This window comes from Aquarana catesbeiana, linkage group LG01, assembly GCF_042186555.1.
Source record: "Aquarana catesbeiana isolate 2022-GZ linkage group LG01, ASM4218655v1, whole genome shotgun sequence".
In the NCBI taxonomy this organism is placed as follows: domain Eukaryota; kingdom Metazoa; phylum Chordata; class Amphibia; order Anura; family Ranidae; genus Aquarana; species Aquarana catesbeiana.
In genome coordinates this window covers 857359073-857382242 of record NC_133324.1, presented here as the reverse complement: position 1 = coordinate 857382242, position 23170 = coordinate 857359073, and the positions used below count along the sequence as shown (strand labels likewise).

Here is a 23170-nt window from a genome sequence, read left to right as displayed (position 1 = left end):
CCTGAGGTAGAAATATTCTCTCCTGGCTTGTATCTATGATCAGACCTAAATACTCCAGTCTTGTTACTGGCCTTAGGAAAGATTTTTCTAGGTTGAGGATCCAACCCAGGTGTTCCAGATACCTGACTGTGGTCCTCAAATTTCCATTCAAGGAGGCTACCGATCAGTCTATCAGGAGCAGGTCGTCTAGGTATGCTATGACAGCTATACCCTGAGCCCTTAATCTGGCCAGAGGAGGAGCCAAGACTTTTGTGAACACTCGAGGTGCCAAATCCCAAAAGGCAGAGCCACAAACTGGAGATGGCGCCCTCCTATCTCGAAGCGCAGAAACTTCTGATGAGCAGGAAAAATGGGCACATGCAGATATGCATCTCTGATGTCTATTGATGCCAGAAATTCTCCTTCCTGCAGGGTGGAGACTACTGTCCGAATTGATTCCATGCGGAAGGATTGAATCCTTAGGAATTGGTTCAGATCCCTTAAATCCAGAATGGGCCTGACATCCCCATTTGGTTTTTGGACCGTAAAAAGGTTGGAATAGAAGCCCAATCCTTGATCCTTTGCGGGAACTACCACAATGACCTCCTGCGACAAAAGTCGCTCTAAAGCTAAAAGGAGCGACTGCTTCTTCCCTGGATCTCTGGGGACACTTGACCTGAGGAAATGGGGAGAAGGGAACTCCTGAAACTCCAGCTTGTACCCTAAGGTTACCGTGGAGATTACCCATCTGTCCTGGAAATCCTCCTGCCAGAGCCCTGAGAACTGTCGCAGTCTTCCCCCCACTCGAGTGAGCGGGGGCGCCCCCTCATGCAGAGGTCTTAGTGTATTCCCCCAGGACTTCTTTTGTCCCTGGGGTTGGCTCTTGTCTCTGGACCCAGATAAAGGAGGCCGTCAAGACTGCCTGGAGGCTGAAGCCCCCGGCGCTGGGGAAAGAGTCCGTTTGAAAGAGGGACGCTTACTCTTCTTCTTAACAGGTAAGAGAGTGCTTTTCCCACAAGAGATTCTCTTGATATAGTTATCCAAGTCTTCTCCAAACAACCTTTCACCACGAAATGGAAACCCAGTCAGGAGCTTCTTACATGGTGCTTCGGCTGACCAATTCTTTAACCATAGGATTCTACGAATATGCACTAACCCCAGTGAAAGACGGGAGGTTTGCACGATCGAATCTCTAATGGCGTCAACAACAAAGCATAAGGCCGCTGGAAGGTTAGCCAACCCCTGGGCCTGCTGTTCAGGTAAAACTTTGATGACCTGTTTAACATGGTCTCTTAAGTATTGACAGACTCCAATCGCTGCTACTGCAGGTTGAGCCACTGAACCTAAGGAGAAAACATCCTTCAATAGGGATTCCATCTTTTTATCTACAGGATTCCTGAGCATCTGAGCATTGTCTACAGGACAAGTCAGACTATTATTTACGGAGGAAATGGCGGCATAAATGGCCGGTATTCCCCACATTTTAATAAACTTTTCTTCCATAGGATAAAGTGTAGAAAACTTTTTCGGCGGAAAAAAACGTTTATCTGGGTGATCCCACTCAGCATAAAGGAGCTTTTCAAGTAAATTATGAACAGGAAAAGCCTGTGCTGTTTGAGGAGGTTTCAGTGACCCTAAAGAAGAAGAGGGTTCTTTAACTGATTCAGATATGGGCAACTTAAATGTGGAGCGGACCAATCCAGTAAGGATCTGCACTAAGACTTTCTCCTCTTGGGAAGTCGCAGAGGGTCCCTCTCCACCTGATTCCTCCGAAGAGGAATCCTCCGTCCCATCCTGATCCTCTGAAAGGGATTCCTCTCCTTTATCCCAGGGCTCCTCTTCCTGAGGGTCTTGGGGAACAGAGGAAGGCCTAGTGCGTTTTCTTCCACCAAGTGAAGACGTAATCACGGCCATTAATCTTTCCTCTAAACCATTAATGGTTGAGGAAAAAACCTCCTATGTAATATATACAGGGGCTGAAGTGCCAGAAGCAGGTATAGCCCCTGACCCCAACGGCTCTCCCTGGCTAGCCATCCCTGGCCCCTCGGGGGGGGGAGGATGCTGCAGACAGGGGGCCCTCAGAACCTGAACGAGATCCCCTAGAGTCTCTGGTTCTTGGGGTGTTTGAACCAAGGTGGAGGTATCAAAAAATGAACACTGACTGCTGAGCGATGTAGTCTGGCTAAAAGCCTTGCTACCCAATACTCAGTCTGGTGTTACTTTAGTAAATGCTGCCTAGGAGAATGCCTGTGTCCCACCTTACATGCGACCGTCAGCTCTGTGTCCCTCTAGAAGGCTTAGTGCACCTGTAATTAGTGCCTTTATTAGCCTGCAGCAGGTCCTGTGGGCGTCTGAGCACACTGTGCTGACGCCCCCCCCCCTTCGTTTTTTGAAAAAAACTGCACTTCCCGCGCTAGCCGACCCTTCTAAATCAAACATGGAGGAGGCTGGGGGAGGAGGAGGAGGGATAGAGGTTGGTAATGATGGACCTGCCTGTGTAATGGTGGTGGCTGCGATGGCGGTGAAAATGCGGTGTCTAACCACCTTACAGATCACCTGTGGCCTCCCCCTAGTCTGGGGGGAGATATCCCTGAGGAAAGCCCCCCATCCCATCTTACCTGGAGCCGGCTGGAGGAGCTTGTACAGCATTGAACACTTGAGACAGACATCAGCATGAAAAGGTATGTGCTCTTTGCAGCCCCCGGTGGGCACAATAGGCATAGCATGCATTTAACTTAAAGGAGAAACCTACTAGAATTAAAAAATTCTGTGGAATCTCCCTTACCTTATCCAGCCGCAGGGTTCTGTTGTACAGACCCAATCTTCGCCTCTCATGGTGGGCTCCGTTTGAAAAAACCGTCAGAGACTGGGGCCCCCTACGAATAGGGGGATCCACAGTTCTGGCCCTGTAAAGCACCTCGGCTAGAAATTAGGCTAGAAAAACATTTTTTAATATGCGGGGTTCAGCTCTCTAAAAAGAGAAGCGTTAAAGGTAAGACCTCGTTTCTTTGGACACGAGGCCCGGGTACCATCCAATTCGGCCTAGAAAAGACACTTTGGAATGGATCCGGTTCGCCTGGCCTGCCCCAGTATAGGATATAGGATAATCCCTTTGGAGCTCAGCACAGGACATCTTTACACGTCCAACACCTAAGACACTGGTGTAAAAACTGAGGTATCCCTGCAAGGGGAGGGATTATATAGGGGGTTGAACTTCCTGGTTAGGGTGTGCCAGTGTCCAATCACCAGTGATACCTATATAACCCATCAGTAATTACTGTGACTCTGTGTCCCGTGATGTTCGAGAAAGAAATTGGTTTTTGGGTGTCGATAGCGCCTTCACATCATAACCTTATAGAGGTACTCTTGATGAAAGCAAGAATTGGCCTTGCTGTCCAAAATTGCAAGGATATGCACCTGTCAAACAGGTGTGGAAAAAATTGGTCTTTGGGTGTCGGTGGCGCCTTCACACCTTAATGACCTGTACACACGATAGGATTTTCCGACGACAAAATCCATGTTTTTTTTCGAAGGATGTTGGCTCAAACTTGTCTTGCCTACACACAGTCACACAAAGTTGGTTGGAAATTCCAAACGTCAAGAACGCGGTGACGTACAACACGTACGACGAGCCGAGAAAAATGAAGTTCAATAGGCAGTGCAGCTCTTCTGCTTCATTCCGAGCATGCGTGGAACTTTGTGCCTCGAAATTGTGTACACACGATCGGAATTCACGACAACGGATTTTGTTGTTGGAAAAATTTAAGATCCAGCTCTCTAATTGTGTGTGACAGAAATTCTGATGGAAAATGTCCGATGGAGCCTATACATGGTCGGAATTTCTGACAACAAGCTCCCATAGAACATTTTTCATCGGAAAAACCTATTGTGTGTACAGGGCATTAGAGTTACTCTAGATGAAAGCAAGAATTGGCCTTGCTGTCAAAAATTGCAATGATATGCACCTGTCAAACAGGTGTGAAAAAATTGGTCTTTGGGTGTTAATTGTGCCCATGAAACCTACACCAAAAACATTCTTCAGATGAAATCGACACCCACAATGCTAGGCAACCTAGAAGTCCTGTAGAGATTCCACATCTCAAAAACACTTAGTCAACGACATCGGCATCAGGGGCTTCATAGCTGCTGGTAGTCCATGACCGATTCATTTTGATAAATGTCAGACGGTGTCAGGACTGAGTCTGTGGACAGACGCATTCTATTATCTGGAGCCAGAAGGGATGTCAGCAAAGCCAAGTCTTTGAACAGGAACTCAGGAGATAGTCTCTGTGATGTAGACCAAGGCGAAGGCAGAGATCCACTGGCTTGGCCCTAGAGGCAGGTGCAAAAAACGTGTGTTGTGGTGAACTGACCATGGTGCCATAAATCAAGTGCCAAAACACTGACTGTATGGCATCCCTGAACTGCCACTTCAGGGGCACATTCACCACTGGCTTTCCGTGCAACCCTGACCCCCAGCCCAGCCCACAGCAGCCCCCACCCCAGCCAGGAAGGCCTGGAGTTCTGGAAGCTTGGTGACAGCCCTTTACCATCAGGCCCCACCGTCGCTCCCATCCCTCCTACCTAATTACATTCGGGAAATACTAACCACTCCCCCCTCCCAAAAGGAGGAGTCAGTGTTCATTCCCGAATAACTGACCGGAGCTAGAGCTACCCCAATCTAGGCCAGAAGGCAAGGGACCCGACCCTCCAGCCGGACCCAGTGGTTCTTCATCCCCATCAGAAGGCTTCCCTTTCGGCTATGAACCGCTCCAGGTTACCTTTACACCAGCAGGTTTTGCATAGCCTCTGCCATCCCTGATACCACTTCACCAGAGATCAGGGACAGAAGCAAGCGCCACCTCCTGGCAACTGATAACAACAGATACTAAACTTGATCTTAACCAAAAGGCCGAGAAACATAAAAAAGAAAACAAACAAAAAAAATTCTAGGTTTACCAGGCTTTAGACATCCACTCTGGTTGGCACCTCTGCCCAGATGACCTGAGACCCCTCCCTATGTGGAGGTTGTTATGGTTTCATCAAAATATTGTAGCCTCAGAGGAGGCATGTAGATAAACCTTTCAATAGAACTGAACAAGAAAAAAACATGCGGTGGCAGCTACTGTAGTGTGTGGGGAGGGCTACCTGCAGAATTAATCGACTAAAGTGATGATCACTTTAAAGCAGTTGAAAAGGCAGAAGGTTTAAGATAAAAAGCCTTCTGTGTGCAGCAGCCTCCCTCATACTTACCTGAGCCCCATCTCTATCCAGCGCTGTCCACGAGTCCCTCGGGTAGCTTGGGACTCTCCCTCCTGATTGGCTAACTGATTTTGGCTCCCACTGCTGTCAATCAGGAGAGAGGGGGCGGGGCCGAACGGCAGCTGTGTGTCTGAACAGACACACAGAACTGCAGCTCAGCTTGGGCGCCCCCATAGTAAGCTGCTTGCTCTAGGGGCACTCGACAGGAGGGAGGAGCCAGGAGCAGTGAAGAGGGACCTAAGAAAATGAGGATCCGGGCTGCCCTGTGCAAAACCAAATGCAACAGAGCAGGTAAGTATAACATGTTTGTTATTTAAAAAAATAAATTTGACTTTACAATCACTTTAAGTTGCCTGGCGCTTAGATTGTTGTCCTGCGAGCTGGAAAATCTGTGGTGGGGCCGAGACTGCGATTGTCACAACAGAGATATAAAATAAGATATTACAGTGAGGGAAATGTAAAAAATAAAAAACAAGCATTTCTTATACAGAACCATATTTTTAAATTAGGTCTCCCCCCACCAATACATGCAGTGGGAAAAAAAAAACTTCTATATGTAACATTTTTGGCATCTTGACAGTTCTTTCATTCATTTTACTTTAAATGGGGTCTGTATATATTCAGCATAATGCATATGAAACCACACCAATCACACATTTTCATATAGTATGTATACTGGTATGAATGTGCTCTTAACTATTTTATAAAAATAATAACAAATCAATAATAACTACAGGAGAATTCAGGTGGCTTTTTAAAACATTGCTGTCCATCCTGATGGTTTTAGATTACAAAATGAACGATTTAATTGGTTTCCATCTTAAGGGAACACAGCCTTCAATCTGGTACCTTTATAATGTAAGAACATAATGAAGACCATCACTTTGTCCTCATCTGTTTAGAAACAGTTACGTTGTTCTGTGACCATTACTCATAAAAGTCAGCCATGCAATTAATCTTTCAGTTAATCTTCAATTAGCTCCATCATTCCTTTAGCAATGAAAAACGGTAAAATTGCTGATGTACAGCAGTGTGGAGGAGGATGTAGGTCTCTGGACTCCAACTGTCCTGAATATGATGATTATACACTACAAATGACTTCTCACTCATACACTTTGTTTATATGAGTTAAATTGCAATGCCAGCATTAACATTTGCAACATAATCTCTTTCCCCCCCACCTACCGGGCTCAGGAGACTCAATGCATCTGTTTGCCCTCTTCTGTTCTCAGCAGCTACAAATTATAAAGTGCCCATTCTGATAAAAGCAAAACACAATTACACAGCAGATTATTGTGCCTTTTTCTATTCTACCTCCGACTGGGGTCTTCTCTTAATATTAAATCCACCTTTAATGTACCTTGACGATTTGAAGTACAGTGCAAGGCCCAGCTATACAGCACAGATGTACCTGCCTGCTTTTTACAACTTGAGCACAGGCATGGCCCCCTTATTCATTGCCATATTGTTTCCTTAGGATGTTTTCTCTCTATGGTATCTAAAGATGTTAATTTCAGCAAATGTTTGAACACCAATAAAAATAGTCTTTGATTCATATCATCACTTTTATGATCTGGTGTCACACTGAAGGCAAGAATAAATCTCACATATACATACACACAGTGGTCTATTTATAAAAGTTTTTACTCAAGATTCATACAATCTTCAGCCAAGATTTAAACTTTTTTTTTTCTAATTGGATTTAATTAGAAAAATGTGTGAATCCTGGGTGAAGGTTGTGTGAATCTTGGAAAGCTGCACACAGTGTGCACCCACAGCACTTGCCAAGCACCATCCAACCATTCCAAGGTAATTTCCACTATAAGCAGACCTCATCTCTAAAAACAAAACAAAAAAAAAAAAAAAACCCTATTCTGCACCCCTGTTCTGGATGACCTGTAATCTAAATAGCCCTTTTGGAGGCTTTGCAAACGAAGGCCAGGACACAGCCATAGCAGAGAATTGAATGTGTGCATAGCCCACGCTAATGAATACCTGCTGATGTAGAGGTAATCATGTCAAAGGAATTTTGAGCAGCTGGGACAAGTATACTTGCTAAGCTTGCATTGGGATGTTTTCTCTATACCAATGGTGGTCAACTTTCTTGATATGGGGACCTCAAGTGTGGCCCACAGCATCATCAAAGGGCTGCACAGAAAATAGAGTGAATATTCAGTATTAGAGACAGCAGACATTCAACAGGATATAGTCAAAGACTATGGGCATGATACAAGAGAAGGCCATAGACTGGACAGAACACAAGATGGTCAGCGGTTGTGCACATGATACAAAAGATGGCCATAGACCGCAGACATGCTGCAGGAGCCTGTCAGAGACTGTAAATATTCTATAGGAGTTGTTAAAGACTGGGAACTTTCTTCAGAAGACAGCCATCTGCAGACATTACATCAGATTGCTAAAAATCACAACTAAAAATAAAACGGCAATGGGGCCGCACAAAAAGTGCCAAAGGGCCAGATGCAAGTCACAGGTTTGGCACCAGGGGGTGCTCAAGCTTTTGAAGAGCAAGGGCCACTTAAGTGATTTGGTAACCGGTCGCGGGCCACAATGAACTGAAATGATTCAAAATTTAAAATTTTCTATTTTGAACAGGATAATGAACTGCAGCTGCTGAATGCAGGCAGGAGGGAGGAGAGGCCAGCTTTCAGCAGTTGCAGAAGGAAAATTAAGAGGATTGGTTCCTGTATATGCTGCCCCCACGGTCCAAGTGTAAAACAGCATTTGATAGGGAGGACACATGAGATGGGGTGGCCATTGCGACCACTGAAGCTACATCAGTGGCTGGAGGAGTGTGGTAAAAACACGTCAACTATGGGATTTTACAGACCCCAAACTGTAAATGTAAACAAGCCCTTACTGTTCTGATCCCCCTCTATAAGGCTACTTTCACAATGATGCGCTGTGGTTTACCTTTCCTGTGGGTTACCTGAGCTTTGCCATAGATTTCTACTATATCTTGCAGGTACTTTCCAAAAGTGCACCAAAACTCCTGCATTCAGTATGAGGTTGAGGGCCACATCAGAGCGCTCTACGGGCCACAGGTTGAACCCGCTCTACGCCAAACACTTTTACTTTCATTCAGCTTTAAAAGGGATAACTTTTCAAAGCTTTTGAAGCAGGGAAGGGCTGTTCTTAGTGGGAATTTTTGTCCACTGGCACTAGCAACACAGCGGGGAAGATGCTCCGCACTTTCAGACGTTGTCATGAGTAAGCGCTAAATCAGCATGAAACACATTGACTTTTCCATGCTCCTCTTTTTTGCCCATACGTGCCTGTATACACGTGTCTTTACGTGATTTTTCAATGAACCGGAAATGTGCAGATTGCAGCCATTTGAAGTTTCTATGTACCTTGGTTCTCAGCAGAGGAGTTTGGCATTGCACCTAATTGCTTGATGATAGCAGGGGGGAAACTTGTAGCAGACCAGCCTGGAGCAGCATCTATTTGTTTTTAGCTATAGTGGGACACCCTGAATCCAAGGTCAAGATCCTCTTATGCCCCATACACACGATCAGAAATTCGGTCAGAAAAAACTTGGATGGTTTTTCCGACGGAATTCCGCTCAAACTTGCCTTGCATACACACAAAAGTTCTCCGAACTTTCGACCGGCAAGAACGCGGTGACATACAACACTACGACAAGCTGAGAAAATGAAGTTTAATGCCTCCAAGCGTGCGTCGAATTGTTTCCGAGCATGCGTGATTTTTTGCGCGTTCGAATTGCATCCAGACGAACGCATTTTTTTGGATAGGAACTTTTTCCTACCAAAAAATAGAGAACCTCCTCTCAATGCTGGCTGGATTTATGCCAGCAAAAGTCCGATAGAAAAATACACCCGGTCGGAATTTCTGACCAAAAGCTCACATCCGACTTTTGCTGGCAGAATTTCTGATCGTGTGTATGGGGCATTAGGAACCTTAATAGAACTGAGCTGGTGAGGACACTCATTTAATGGAGCTTTTAGAGGATGTATTTCTTAAAGGGAACCATAACTGACACCATAGCCTGCTGCTCTCCCAAAGTGTTCTTATGTGCCATATTCACTATCGTTCTTGTCACTCAATGTCAACCAGCTGCTCCACAACCTCAGTAGGGACATTATCAATGTCATTGGCAAATGTCTACTTTTATTATACAAAGATGAAAAGAAAAAAAAAAAAAAAAAGAGAAAGAAAGCCACATTGGATGAAGTGTAAAATATTTATTCAGGAAAAACAAAAATCAGCTTCCTTGGACAGTGAACATTAAGGGCAAAAAGGCACTTAGATATTTTTAAAGCAGGATTCATTTAATTTTCATTTGTATGCAATCCAGCATAACCATAATTGTAACTTTGTCTTCATAAAAGTGAAATTGGGGATGAGACTACATAGAGCCTGCAGTTTTCACACTAACGTCATCAAAAGGGTCAAAAACAGCTTTGTACAAAGCATATCCGCTTGTATGCCAAGATCTCTATAGAAGGTAAATGACCCATTATACAACCTATTCAGATAGTATAACCAGTCAGAGTATGGTTAGATGGACCTAAAAAAGAACCAAAAAGTTCTCCATTAAACAGGAAAAAAGTACAGCAAAAATTATGTACAACAGAAAGAACATCAATTTTACTTCAGTTTACGGGAAGGGTCAAAAAGAAATCACAAAGTTTAACTAACCATCTCATTTCACACCCAAGCCCTAGTTTTTAATAAATGGAAAAATGACGGCCAATTAGCCAGCTACAACTACAATTTGAAATGCATGATACTGTAATGTTGGGCTGTGTCTGTGGTATATGCACCAGCAATACCAGATGCACAGTTGACCTGTAAATACTGTAATTTTTATTATGCTTAAAATCTAAAAAGATTTCCCTGTATAACAGGGATTCTTTAGCCCTGGTTCACATTGGTACAATTTGACATGCAATTCGTATGTCAAATGCACTGTCCGTATCGGTGCGATGCTGCATTTGCGTCACCGCACCGATTTAAAAAATATTCTGTACTAATTTTTGCGATTTACATTGACATCTGTGCAGAAACCCGCACAGATGTCTCTGAAATCGGGACTGACATGCGGGGGTGCAGCTGAACTCGCATGGCTTCATTCCCGCAGCTTAGTGTGAACCTGGGCTTAAGGCCCCTTTCCCATAGGTTTTCCGTTTTTTCATTCATCCACTGACGGATGAAAAACGGACATCAATGCATCTCTATGGAAAAACAGATGTAAACGGATGATCTATCTACATCTGTTTTTTTGGAACGGATCAAAGCCCCAAATATTCTTCTGTTAAAAAAATGGAACCGACAAAAAAAAAAAAAGGAAGTAAACTGCCAAATGGTCAGTTTTGCATCCGTTTTTGCATCGGTAGTGGATGTGAAAAAAAAAAAAAAAATTAAATAATGGATGTACAATTGATGTAAAACTGATAACAATGAGAAATGGATAAGAAACTGACGTCAACTGATCCGTTTTTGATTTGAAAAAACGTGACTGAACTGATGAAACATGGAACGCTCATATGAAAAGGACCCTAAACACAATGAGAAAGCAAATTATTAGAAGGAAAAAAACTAAAAACAAAAAACAATACTTTATGAAATAATTTTCAATTAGAAGCTCCAATTTTAAGCAGTAGAGCACATCTTTACAAGTGACAGCGCCTAGGCACACTGTTCTTCCAGCATCACAGGAGTATATCAGGACAAGAATAGACATACAGTGGGGACGGAAAGTATTCAGACCCCCTTAAATTTTTCACCCTTTTGTTATATTGCAGCCATTTGCTAAAATCATTTAAGTTCATTTTTTTCCTCAATGTACACACAGCACCCCATATTGACAGAAAAACACAGAATTGTGGACATTTTTGCAGATTTATTAAAAAAGAAAAACTGAAATATCACATGGTCCTAAGTATTCAGACCCTTTGCTGTGACGCTCATATATTTGGTCTGAGACCAAGATAGAACTTTTTGGCCTTAATTCTAAGCGGTATGTGTGGAGAAAACCAGGCACTGCTCATCACCTGTCCAATACAGTCCCAACAGTGAAGCATGGTGGTGGCAGCATCATGCTGTGGGGGTGTTTTTCAGCTGCAGGGATAGGACGACTGGTTGCAATCGACGGAAAGATGAATGCGGCCAAGTACAGGGATATCCTGGAGGAAAACCTTCTCCAGTGTGCTCAGGACCTCAGACTGGGCCGAAGGTTTACCTTCCAACAAGACAATGACCCTAAGCACACAGCTAAAATAACAAAGGAGTGGCTTCACAACAACTCCATGACTGTTCTTGAATGGCCCAGCCAGAGCCCTGACTTAAACCCAATTGAGCATCTCTGGAGAGACCTAAAAATGGCTGTCCACCAACGTTTACCATCCAACCTGACAGAACTGGAGACGATCTGCAAGGAGGAAGGCAGGGGATCCCCAAATCCAGGTGTGAAAACTTGTTGCATCTTTCCCAAAAAGACTCATGGCTGTATTAGATCAAAAGGGTGCTTCTACTAAATACTGAGCAAAAGGTCTGAATACTTAGAACCATGTGATATTTCAGTTTCTTTTTTAATAAATCTGCAAAAATGTCAACAATTCTGTGTTTTTCTGTCAATATGGGGTGCTGTGTGTACATTAATGAGGAAAAAAAATGAACTTAAATGATTTTAGCAAATGGCTGCAATATAACAAAGAGTGAAAAATTTAAGGGGGTCTGAATACTTTCCGTCCCCACTGTATGTCTATTCTTGTCCTGATATACTCCTGTGATGCTGGAAGAACAGTGCGCCTTTGGAGGCAGCCTAGGGAGGACACGGCGCTCAGCTGTTTGCTGTTACAATCATCTGGGAGCACCTCTAACGGGGATATATACTCTAGCTCATCCACTCTGATCTTGTGATCGGAGGTGGATGATGCACTTATGCTGCGCTCCTGGCTGTCATAGGTAAGTCACTCTGATTGATTGGGGGTACCTTTCAAATTATACCTTGGAGAATACTTTACTATATGTGGTGTGTTTTACACACACCACAACCTGTTTATGCATTTCTTTATGAATTCCACCCTCTTTCTTCTTGTTCTTTAACATTAGGCCTTCACTTTAATGTCAGCCCGGTAGCCGGCACGGTGATCTATGAGCCCCCCCTTCTCCCTCCTACGCTACATCTTGTAGGTGTCTCCTCCAGCTCTAGTCTCCAGGTATGCTTCTGGTCCTTATCCTCCATACATATGTACACTTCTTTGTACTGTTTTTAGGACTTTGTTTTCTTTAGTTCCCACCACCTCTATTACTATTGGCCTTTTCTTACGATACTGACCTTTCCTTATGATATGGTTTGTGTAATCTTAGGTCCGAAGATCCATTTGGACCCCAGCCTGCGCACAGACGCTGCGCCTATATTTGGACGCGGCGTCTCTTCAGCATCTAGGGGGACAGTACTCTTCATACGAACCTTTTATAGCTTTCTGCCTACCCATTTTTGGATTTTTGATATATGCACGTGGCCTGGGACACCACAGCAGAGCTGATCATTTGCCTTGAATGTCTTTATTACACCTGCATTGGGTAAGTGTGTACTCTCTCACACATAGGGTGCGGGGGGTACACCACTCTATACATGTATGTGATACTAACCATTGTTGCACTTTCTGCCTTTACAATATTCAATAGATGTTAATTCTCACTTGTCAAACCTTGACGAAGGACTTTCCGAAACGCGTCGGTTTAGTGAGACCCACTCCATCTTTTATCATTTGTCTGTTTTCATTTATTGTCTTGTGTGATATATATATATTTTTTGTCACATGCATGTCATTCCCGATGCAATCGTGCATATGTATCTTTCATGTGTGTTAATTTAATAATTTTTTACTCTGGTGTATTGTATGTTATGTTTTTGCATTTTGTAATAAAATATCTTTTTTACTATTAATGTCTTTTTTGTGGTAATGCCTGTAAAATCCCACCCCAGGGGAACCAATTGTTCTTTTTTTGCTATTATGGGATGTGGCATACCTTTTTTGTTTGCTACTTCTGGTCAGAGCTCCAGTGTGCCTAGGTGCTGTCACTTGTAAAGATGTGCTCTGCTGCTTAAAATTGGTACTTATAATTGAAAATTTCATAAAGTATTGTTTCTGGTTTTTAGTTTTTTCCTTCTAATAATTTGCTATCTCATATGGCTGCAACATAACAAAGTGAAAAATTTAAGGGGGTCTGAATACTTTCCGTCCCCACTGTATCTTAGCTACATTGGTGGTGTCATCAGTGAAAGTTGTGCAATGGATGAAAAATGTATTGCAGAATGCTTCCTATAAGTGCTATATCATCCACAGTTGACTTGTTTCACACAGTGTGAAAATTAAAAAGTCTAATGCCTAGTATACACGTTACAAAAATCAAACAAACAATCTTTTTTTTTTTTTTTTTTTTGCATGGTAGGCTCAAAAATCTATAGGTTACTAAAGTTACGAAAATTCTCATACGACAGAATACAACTTTGGAAGCAATGTAATGTATTGTCTTCTTTTGTTTCCAAGCATGCGTGGTCTTAATCCCATAATTTTTTTTCATACAAATACTATACGAATTACACAAAAATAATTTGTTCTGGTATCGTATGAGAAACATTTGCGCTTGTCCCTTCGGATAATTTTGCATGAACTGTCATGATCTGCTCTCGAAAGCTGTGTACTGATGATCAGGTTAATGGACAGTCGCTCCGATAGTGGTATTTTTGGTCTGATTTTCTCATCGGGTGTACTAGGCATTAGTTCACCTTTAGAAACATGTTACATCGGTATTTAGGGTGTAACGTGTTTCTAAGCACTCCCCTGCTTGTATGAAGGGGTTCGCAGGGCCTCTATCCACACAGCTGCCCCTTAACAGAGATCTGTGCATAAATATACTACAAGTCCTGCACTTGTAGTCCAATGATACTTTCTCCAGCTTTCCAACTGAAAGCCCATACAGGAGGTCTGGGCAGAAAACTGCAGTGTCTGCAGAAGCCTGACATAGTACCCGGGATCCACTGATCACAGGGGAACGCTTTGCAGGCTCCGTAAAAATAAAAAAAAAATAAAAAAAATTAAAAAAAAGATTTTCCCTGCAAAAACACGTGCGTTTTTTTTCCAAAAGGTGAACCTATCCTTTCAGTTTCCTCTGTCTAAGTCTCTGTCTAAGTCTTCAAGATGGCTCGTCAGTACAACCAATGCACAAGTACATATCTTTGTGTATTAGAACATTAAATTGTTAAATACAAACGCATTGGGCTTATCTGCACCATCTTAGCAAAGATAAGCGAAAACCGGCTATTCAGCTTTCATCAAATTGAGAATTTGCGATTCCTACTACCATAGCTGCTGCAGGCACAGCACACAGGAGGGGGGGGTGTGTTTCAGGATAGAGAGCAGGGGAAGGGGCCGTAACTATGTAACTTACTGACCCCTTCCGTTCCTGAATGAACACAGTGAGCGATTGGTACCAATCACCCCCTATTTCCATTTGTCACTGAATCATAGTAGATGGTGTTTACTATATTTCAGTTTGTGAATGAGCAGGAAGCCTTGGAGCGCTTCCTATTCATTCATCTGTTCAGCTGAGGCTACAGAGAAAGGGACTATCTATGTCCTCAGTGACTTTTGGCCAAGGGAAGGGGGCCCTGTCAGATCGGCTGTATGGGGCCCTGTGATTTTTAAGAGTATCCCTGGGGGGGGGGGGCGTTATATTGGCTTTGGTAGCAGTCAAGGCCTTGGTCTTGTTTTCTCACATAACTAATGTTACTAGGCATTTTTGCAGGTTGGCTGCGAGTCATGGAAGGCAAGCATTGACTCTGTAAAGTCAAAACCTGTTACTTGCTTAATAGGAGAAAACTACACAGGTTCACTTTAAAAATGCCTCAGGCTAGTTTAAGTATGTGGAATTAAAAGTGAAAAAGTGTTGCAAGCTTAATGTCACATTTGTTGCAAATATGTCTAAAAATGTCTTACATAAACTTCAGGTTTATTATATTAGCTGCAAACCAATTTCAACCATAAATATTCCCTGCATTTTGGGTATGTATGATTAAGTACAAGCGTGGGCACAGTCAACAGCATTGCAGTTAGAAGAAATGTTCTTCAGCTTATAAATAATCCTTATCGTGTTAAGTCAATAGCCGCTGATCCTCAGCTTCCACTTGTAAAGATTCTGCGAGGTGCTGTGTTAATTCCACGACATCCTCCTTTGTTGCCTGCAGATCACCTGCCGTTTCAGCTCCTAAATGTTTCTCTTTCCTGCACAGCCTTAGGCACTTGTCCAGTCTTTTGATGAATATGTCAACATCTCGCTTTTTAATGCCTATGGCAGAAGCTGCGTTCAGGTAAGCGCATGGATAGTTGTTACTGTGAGACATGAAACCCTTAAAAATGTACCCATTAACGGTCTGTGAAGAACCAAGCGGTACAACCCTGTATAAGGGAAAAAAAAAAAAAAAATTATAAAATAGTAGCATAACCTATAAGAGAGGTTAAAGGACTAGTATAAAACTGACAGCACTATTTCTGTAGCTACATTCTAAAAATGTTATGACTGATTTGTAAACAAGGTATTACCCTGAAAAGCCTGGGGCTTGTTGGATACCGCTATACTTTATGCTAAGGGTCCTGGACAAAATAAATTCTACTCCAGTGAGCAATGCTAACATCTTAGTGGCTGCACATGGTTTGTGAAGTATGTTTGGCACTAAAGGAAGTGTCCATGAGTACCGACAACCACATTCCCTAGATTTATTGTCTTGCTGGAGGCCAAGTGTCCTAGGTACGGAAAAAAAAATATTCAGCCCATAACTAATTTTTAGTAAACCTATTTTAAAAAGTTTGTATCTCCAAAATATACATGAAGAGATTTTCCAGCTCAAATCAACTGAAATCTACTTTAAGTGTTTGGTATGGGACTTTCACATCACAGGATTCACTAAGCCAGTGGTCTCCAAACTGTGGCCTTTTGCTTGCCTTTTTCTAGCCCTTGGGGCACTATTCCTCTCACTGATACAAAACATTAAACCTCCTCCTGACACCACCGATGGGGCACTATCCCTCCCGCGGACACCACCGATGGGGCACTATCCCTCCCGCGGACACCACCGATGGGGCACTATCCCTCCCGCGGACACCACCGATGGGGCACTATCCCTCCCGCGGACACCACCGATGGGGCACTATCCCTCCCGCGGACACCACCGATGGGGCACTATCCCTCCCGCGGACACCACCGATGGGGCACTATCCCTCCCGCGGACACCACCGATGGGGCACTATCCCTCCCGCGGACACCACCGATGGGGCACTATCCCTCCCGCGGACACCACCGATGGGGCACTATCCCTCCCGCGGACACCACCGATGGGGCACTATCCCTCCCGCGGACACCACCGATGGGGCACTATCCCTCCCGCGGACACCACCGATGGGGCACTATCCCTCCCGCGGACACCACCGATGGGGCACTATCCCTCCCGCGGACACCACCGATGGGGCACTATCCCTCCCGCGGACACCACCGATGGGGCACTATCCCTCCCGCGGACACACCACCGATGGGGCACTATCCCTCCCACGGACACCAACAATGGGACACCATCCCTTCTACTGACAACAATGGGACACCATCCCTTCCACTGACAACAATGAGATACCATTACTTCCACTGACACCAACAATGGGACACTATTCCTTCCACTGACAATGATGGGGCACCAGTCCTCTTTCTACTGACCACAGGTGCTATGTAATTTTTTTTTATTTCCACTGACCACCAAGCCCGAGGCATTTTTTTATTCCAACTGGCCACAGTCCACCTCCCCTAAAGTCTGAAAGACAGGAAAATGGCCCTTTGTTTAGAAAGTTTGGAGAGCTCTACTTTTAACTCTTCAAGGTAGTTCTTTAGAGCACCTGTACTGTAATGATACACAAGCCTGTAAAGAAGCTGGGTAGGACAGGTAGAGGCTCTACTTTATTTCAGTGATAAACTGTCTTAACCAACTCAATACCAGACACTTTCACCCCCCCCCCCCCCCCACCCAGGCCAATTTGCAGCTCTTAGCGCTGTTACACTCTGAATGGCAATTACTCGGTCATGCAAAACTGTACCCAAATAAAATGTCTCATTTTTTGGGACAGATAGAGCTTTCTTTTGTGGTTATTTAGTCACCTCTGAGATTTATTTATTTTTTTGCGTTAAATGAAAAAATTATTTTTCGTTCTTTATTTTTTAAACACGTTTCTTTTCGTCTATTTTGCAAATAAGCAATCTTTCTTATGAAATTTAGACCAAAATGTATTCTGCTACATTACCTTGGAAAAAAAATAACCCAAATCAGTGTATATTTAGTCTGTGTGAAATGAACTATGGTATGCCTATACCATTCCTTGAGGCCCTAAAATGACAGGACAATACAACCCCAACCCCCCCCCCCCCCCCATGACCTCTTTTTTTTGGAAAATAGACAAGGTATTTAGATGGAGGCATGGTGAGTTTTTTTAAGTTGTAAGTTTGTCACATTTTTTTGGAAAATTATTAAATAAAATTTGATTCCCCCCCCCCCCCCCCAAAGTTGCCATTTTAAACAAGTTATGTTTTACACACAGCATAGACATAATTACACCACAAAACACATTCTGCTATGCCTCCCAAGTATACAGTATATCACATGCTAGCCCTATATGCATAGAGGGGTCCATAATCCAAGAAGCACCTTTGGGCTGTCAAGGGGTATAAAATTACACATCTAATTTCCTGACTACCTATCACATTTTTGGAGGCCCTGGATCACGAAGACAGTGGAAACACTGACAAAAAGACCAAATTTTGGAAAGCAAACCCTCCAAGGTATTTAAGAGACACCGTGAGTCTTTTGAAAATGTATTTTGCCACGTTTTTGGAAAATGCAGGAAAGTAAAAATAATTTCTTTACACAAACTTGTCAATTAATAAGATGTTTATAACACACAGCATAGGTAAGTGTAGAATTACACCCCAAAACACATTCTACTACAAGTATGGAGATACCACATGTGTCAGACTTTTTCACAGCCTAGCCATACAGAGGGGGCAAAAAACCAAGGAGCACCCAAAAAAAGACCACATTTTGAAAGCAAACACCCCAAGGTATCTTGTACGAGGCATGGTGAGTCTTTTGAAGAATTCATTTATTGGCTGTTAGTTTTTGGAAAATGTGGAATGAAAATTAAAATGTATTTTTATTTTTTTTTTGTTAAACAAAGTTGTCAACTTATTAGGATGTCTTACATACAGCATGGGCATACTTAGAATTACATCCCAAAACATGTTATGTACTCCAGAGTATGGCAATACCACGTGTGAGACGTTTTCAAAGTTTGGGCTGATTATGTGCTGGACATTATATCTTGTGTATCACACAAATCAACCAATTGTATCAAAACCAATGTACTGTAATGGTCACCTCTATAAGAGTCATCAGGGAATATACTATAGCTTAATGTAGCATCACCTATAGTGGATGGCTTTCGTTCATGACTCTTATTTACTACTGGGATTGGCCCTGTACACCATGACCAATCACGGTCGGCCAAGAGCGGATGGGCCTCCTTGAGGTAGTCTGATTTATTTTGCATCACTAAACTACCGCCTTTGTCAGCCTGTTTGACAATAATGTCTTTGTTTCGGGTTACTTTAAGGGCTAGACGTTCGGGTGCACTTAGGTTTGCAGAACTCTGTCTAATAGAGGTATCACACAAATGCACAAAGTCCCTATACACTGCCTAATCAAAAGTCTCTATATGTGGACCTCTGTGGGATTAAATGTAGATGGAGGCTTGAACGTAGTGTGTCTAATCTCCCCACACTCTTCCAGAATGTGCAGAATATCATCCTGGGGTTGGATAGGGGTTAGGTCATTAATACCCTCTGATGATAAATTACCACTGAACTGACTCGAGTTGTCATTCCAAGCATAATATACCATATTTATCGGCGTATAACACGGCTTGTATATGCAAACTATGGAGAACCAATTCCATTGTTTTACACCTACTCATTTAAAAGGGTGCCATGCTGGGATATGCATTGGACCTAACTTCCTGGGAAAATGCAATTAACACACTTGGCCAACATAGTCACAAGGATTTGCATAAAAGGGGGCCAACTTATGGAGTAAGCCCTCCAATCATGATCCAAGCTAGGCCAACCAATGAGCCATCAGCCTGGTCTGATATACTCAGAGCCAAGGGGGAGGTAGCGCTCTTTTCTGATAGACCAGCAAGCTGAAAGGAACTGCTTCCTAATAATTGTTATTATATTTGAAGCTTTCACTCTTGGTCGAAAGGAACTCTCATTTAACCCACATCATATCTATGAGATATGAAAAATCTTAAATATAGATTTTTCAGGGTAACATCTAGATTCTGACAGTACCTGACCTCACGTCAGAAGCAAGAGGCAGTCCATCACCCCACTTTCTTCCATCAAGACAATAATGTTCCCCACACATTTTGGAATGATCTCTCTCCACGTGTGACTGGCGAGCCTCCTGAAAGCATTTAACCCCTTCTCACCCAGACATCATGGTGGTACCATTTTTAAATTTAATATAATGCAGTTACATAGCTATATGCTTTTTATTATCTGCTGCAGTTTTGTACCAGCACCAAACAGCCTTTGTAATTTGCTGGGTAACTGTCTACAGTGCAATAAACTAAGTTTGAATCCAGTCCATGGCTTTTTTGTCTTTTGATTCCTGCTCTCCATTTCTCCAGTGGTTGGCAGCTGCACTGGGTATCAGTTTTATCCACATATATCCACACATGACTGACAGTTTCTAGCGCTTCAGAAACTTGTGGTTTAACATCCACCCAGGAGGTTAATGTATTCCAGACATATTTTGCTTAAAGCGGAGTTCCACACAAAAATGGAACTTCCGCTTTTCGGAACCCTCCCCCCCTCCGGTGTCACATTTGGCACCTTTCAGGGGGGAGGGGGGGTGCAGATACCTGTCTAAGACAGGTATTTGCACCCACTTCCGGCTTAGACTCCCATGGGAGTCTATGCCTCTTCCCGTCCCCACCGCGCTGTCTCCTGGGAACACACAGCTCCCAGGAGAGAGCGGGGACCATTTGGGACGCGCAGCGCGACTTGCGCATGCGCAGTAGGGAACCAGGAAGTGAAGCCGCAACGCTTCACTTCCTGATTCCCTCACCTAGAATGGCGGCGGCAGCTGCCGAGAACCCAGCGGGTTCTCGGCGTCCCCTGCCGACATCGCTGGACCCTGGGACAGGTAAGTGGCCATGTATTAAAAGTCAGCAGCTGCAGTATTTGTAGCTGCTGGCTTTTAATATTTTTTTTTTTTGGCAGTGTGGGTGAACCCCCGCTTTAAAGTGAACTCAATGTGATGTTAAAAATGACTAAGGTCCCTATACAGGTTAGGCTAATGCACCACACGTACCTATTTTAATCTCATCTTTCCCTGCGACACCCCTGGGATTCCGGTCGAGATAGAAAGATAGAAGTGTTCAAGTTGACCTGTTACTGAAGGGCATGCTTTAGGGCCCTCATCTCTGTTCTTCCTACATGGCTTTGACCTGGAATAAGCAGGTCCCTACACTTTTACAGGATTCTTCCTCCAGGTCAGTGACTCTTTATTAATGAGTCAGAGTCACTTATATAAAAATACCCAGGCTTTAAGAGAACAGACTCTGTACTTACCATTCCAAAGTTTTCTGTCCTGAATTGCTGCTCATTGGCTGCTGCATACCTGTATTATCCACACATTGGGTGTGTAGAATACTTGTTCTCCAGCTGCTAAATGATTTCTCCAGTGGCCTCATACATCACTACAAGACTTTCAGCCAGTGAGAGAAATCACAGCATGTGGCAGGGGTACAAGGTCTTCTACAAATCTAAAGGGTTTGAATACCCACTGTGGCCAGGGAAAGCGAAGAGGCAGCAATTTAACAAACAGGCCTGCTAGTATAAAGCCCATTTTTAATGCTTGGCCATAGTGTATAGGTGAACAGTATCTATTGTGCCTACTTGCCTTTATAGCTTGGCAACCAGCACTACTGGGACGACAATGCATTATTTTCACTCAAAAGGAAACAAGTGCCCAGAGAAGTATGGATGACGACACCCTTAACTTCTCTTCCTTAAAATGCTAGTTGCCTGGTTGTCATGTTGACCCAGTTTCTTTAAAACTGAGCGACAAGCAAATAGTCATCAGCAAAAAAAAAAAAAAAAAAAAAAGCCAGGATTTCCCAACATGCATACAGTGCTTGTTCTAGGCCAGCGCTGGCGAACCTTGACACCCCAGATGTTTTGGAACTACATTTCCCATGATGCTCAACTACACTGCAGAGTGCATGAGCATCATGAGAAATGTAGTTCCAAAACATCTGGGGTGCCAAGGTTCGCCATCACTGTTCTAGGCCAATGACTCACAAAGTATCGAAGCCATGGGATTACCATGACAATCTGGTAGCTAGCATTTTTAAAAGCACAGGTCAGAAAGAGGAGTGTTTATACTTCCCCTAGCTGAACGTCAAATTTAATCATCTTGAAGGCTACTTTCATATGACCCCATTTCTGCTCATGGCACAAACAAGCTACCATGTTGTACGTGTTTGGGATGTTCCGCATTTGAAGGATCTAATAAAGAGGCACTGTTCAAATGACCACACAAACCTCCCATGTTATGAATTAGTTTACGAGCATTGAGCTAGAAGTGTGTCAGCTGCCGACCATCCCAGCACTATGGAGACATAACCACCTCAGCTGAATCTGATCTGCCAGACTGCTGAACGAAGAGATGGCCAATGGGTGGATACAGCATTTTTCTCCCGAGCAGGGAAACTCAGAACAATTCAGTGTAATGAAGCATTTCGCTCTGAAGTACAAATGTTTCTCAAGGCCATCAGAGACCAGAAAATCATTCAGACTTGCAAATCACACTGGAGCCAAATACAATGTCCCAAGAATATATTGAAATGGAGGTTACCATTTAAAGGAAAATTGATTGAAAAAAAAAAAGGCATCTGGCAGTATGGCAGTGCATGCATTACACACCTGTAAAGTGTTAAAAAAAAAATCCTTTAAAAGCTGTATAGGAGCAGGGGTTGTTTTTGCTAAACTCAAAATGAGATCATCCCAGGACACTTCAAGGCTCCATTCCAAAATACGTGTTTACCCTTGCTAGGAATAGCCCAAGCAGATCAATACCCAGGTTGCAACGATAATATCTGATGATCTGGATGATCTCTGCATTCATTGAACATTCAGACACTCGCATAAGTGAATGCAATGTCATGCACATTTTTAGCAATCAAACAGGAAAGACACCCTTATCTTAATGTTACACCAACAAATTATGGAAATTATTTTTCCCCCTGCTTGTCCCACTGAATTGCTCCGAGTAATGTGTTGGAAATCTGAGCTTGAGATAAAGCTCTGTAAACAGGCTTTTTCAGCAAAACCAATAATGACAGCCTTATGTGACCAACTCTGAGGAAGAGGGCATGTCCCTCGAAACGCGTCAGAGGTGCCTATCTGACTGGTGGGGTTTTGTGTTTAATGCCTGTGACAATGTTCTCTGTGAGTATAATGGAGTGTTTAGCTGTCTCTTATTAAAAGTTTTTTATGGCAATGCACAAGGCTGGTGACCCTTCTCCCTATTTTTTATTTACAGCCTCAAATCCACTTCAGCTCCAGAACATTTACCCCCTTCCTGACCAGGTCATTTTTTGCTATACGGCACTGCGTTATTGTAACTGACAATTCCACGGCCGTGCAATGTTGTATACAAAAAAAAGTATGTCTTTTTTTACCCCACAAATAGAGCTTTCTTTTGGTGGTATTTGATCACCTGCGTGTTTATTTTTTGCGCTATATTTTTTCAATTTTGGAAAAAAAAAAAAAAAAT

The 23170-nt window shown here is 43.2% G+C and overlaps 1 protein-coding gene across 3 annotated transcripts in view; it reads right to left on the bottom strand.

The window, feature by feature from the left end:
* Positions 1-23170, bottom strand: part of SEPSECS (Sep (O-phosphoserine) tRNA:Sec (selenocysteine) tRNA synthase) — a 195505-nt gene that overhangs the window by 111570 nt on the left and 60765 nt on the right. The window contains exon 10 of one of the 3 annotated variants that reach the window (XM_073609187.1): positions 15227-15689. The exons of the other annotated variants lie outside the window; for them this stretch is intronic. Coding sequence (XP_073465288.1) covers positions 15386-15689 — 304 coding nt within the window. The 3' untranslated portion in view covers positions 15227-15385. Of the gene's footprint in view, positions 1-15226; positions 15690-23170 lie in introns of those variants that run through there. 3 annotated transcript variants of the gene reach the window in all.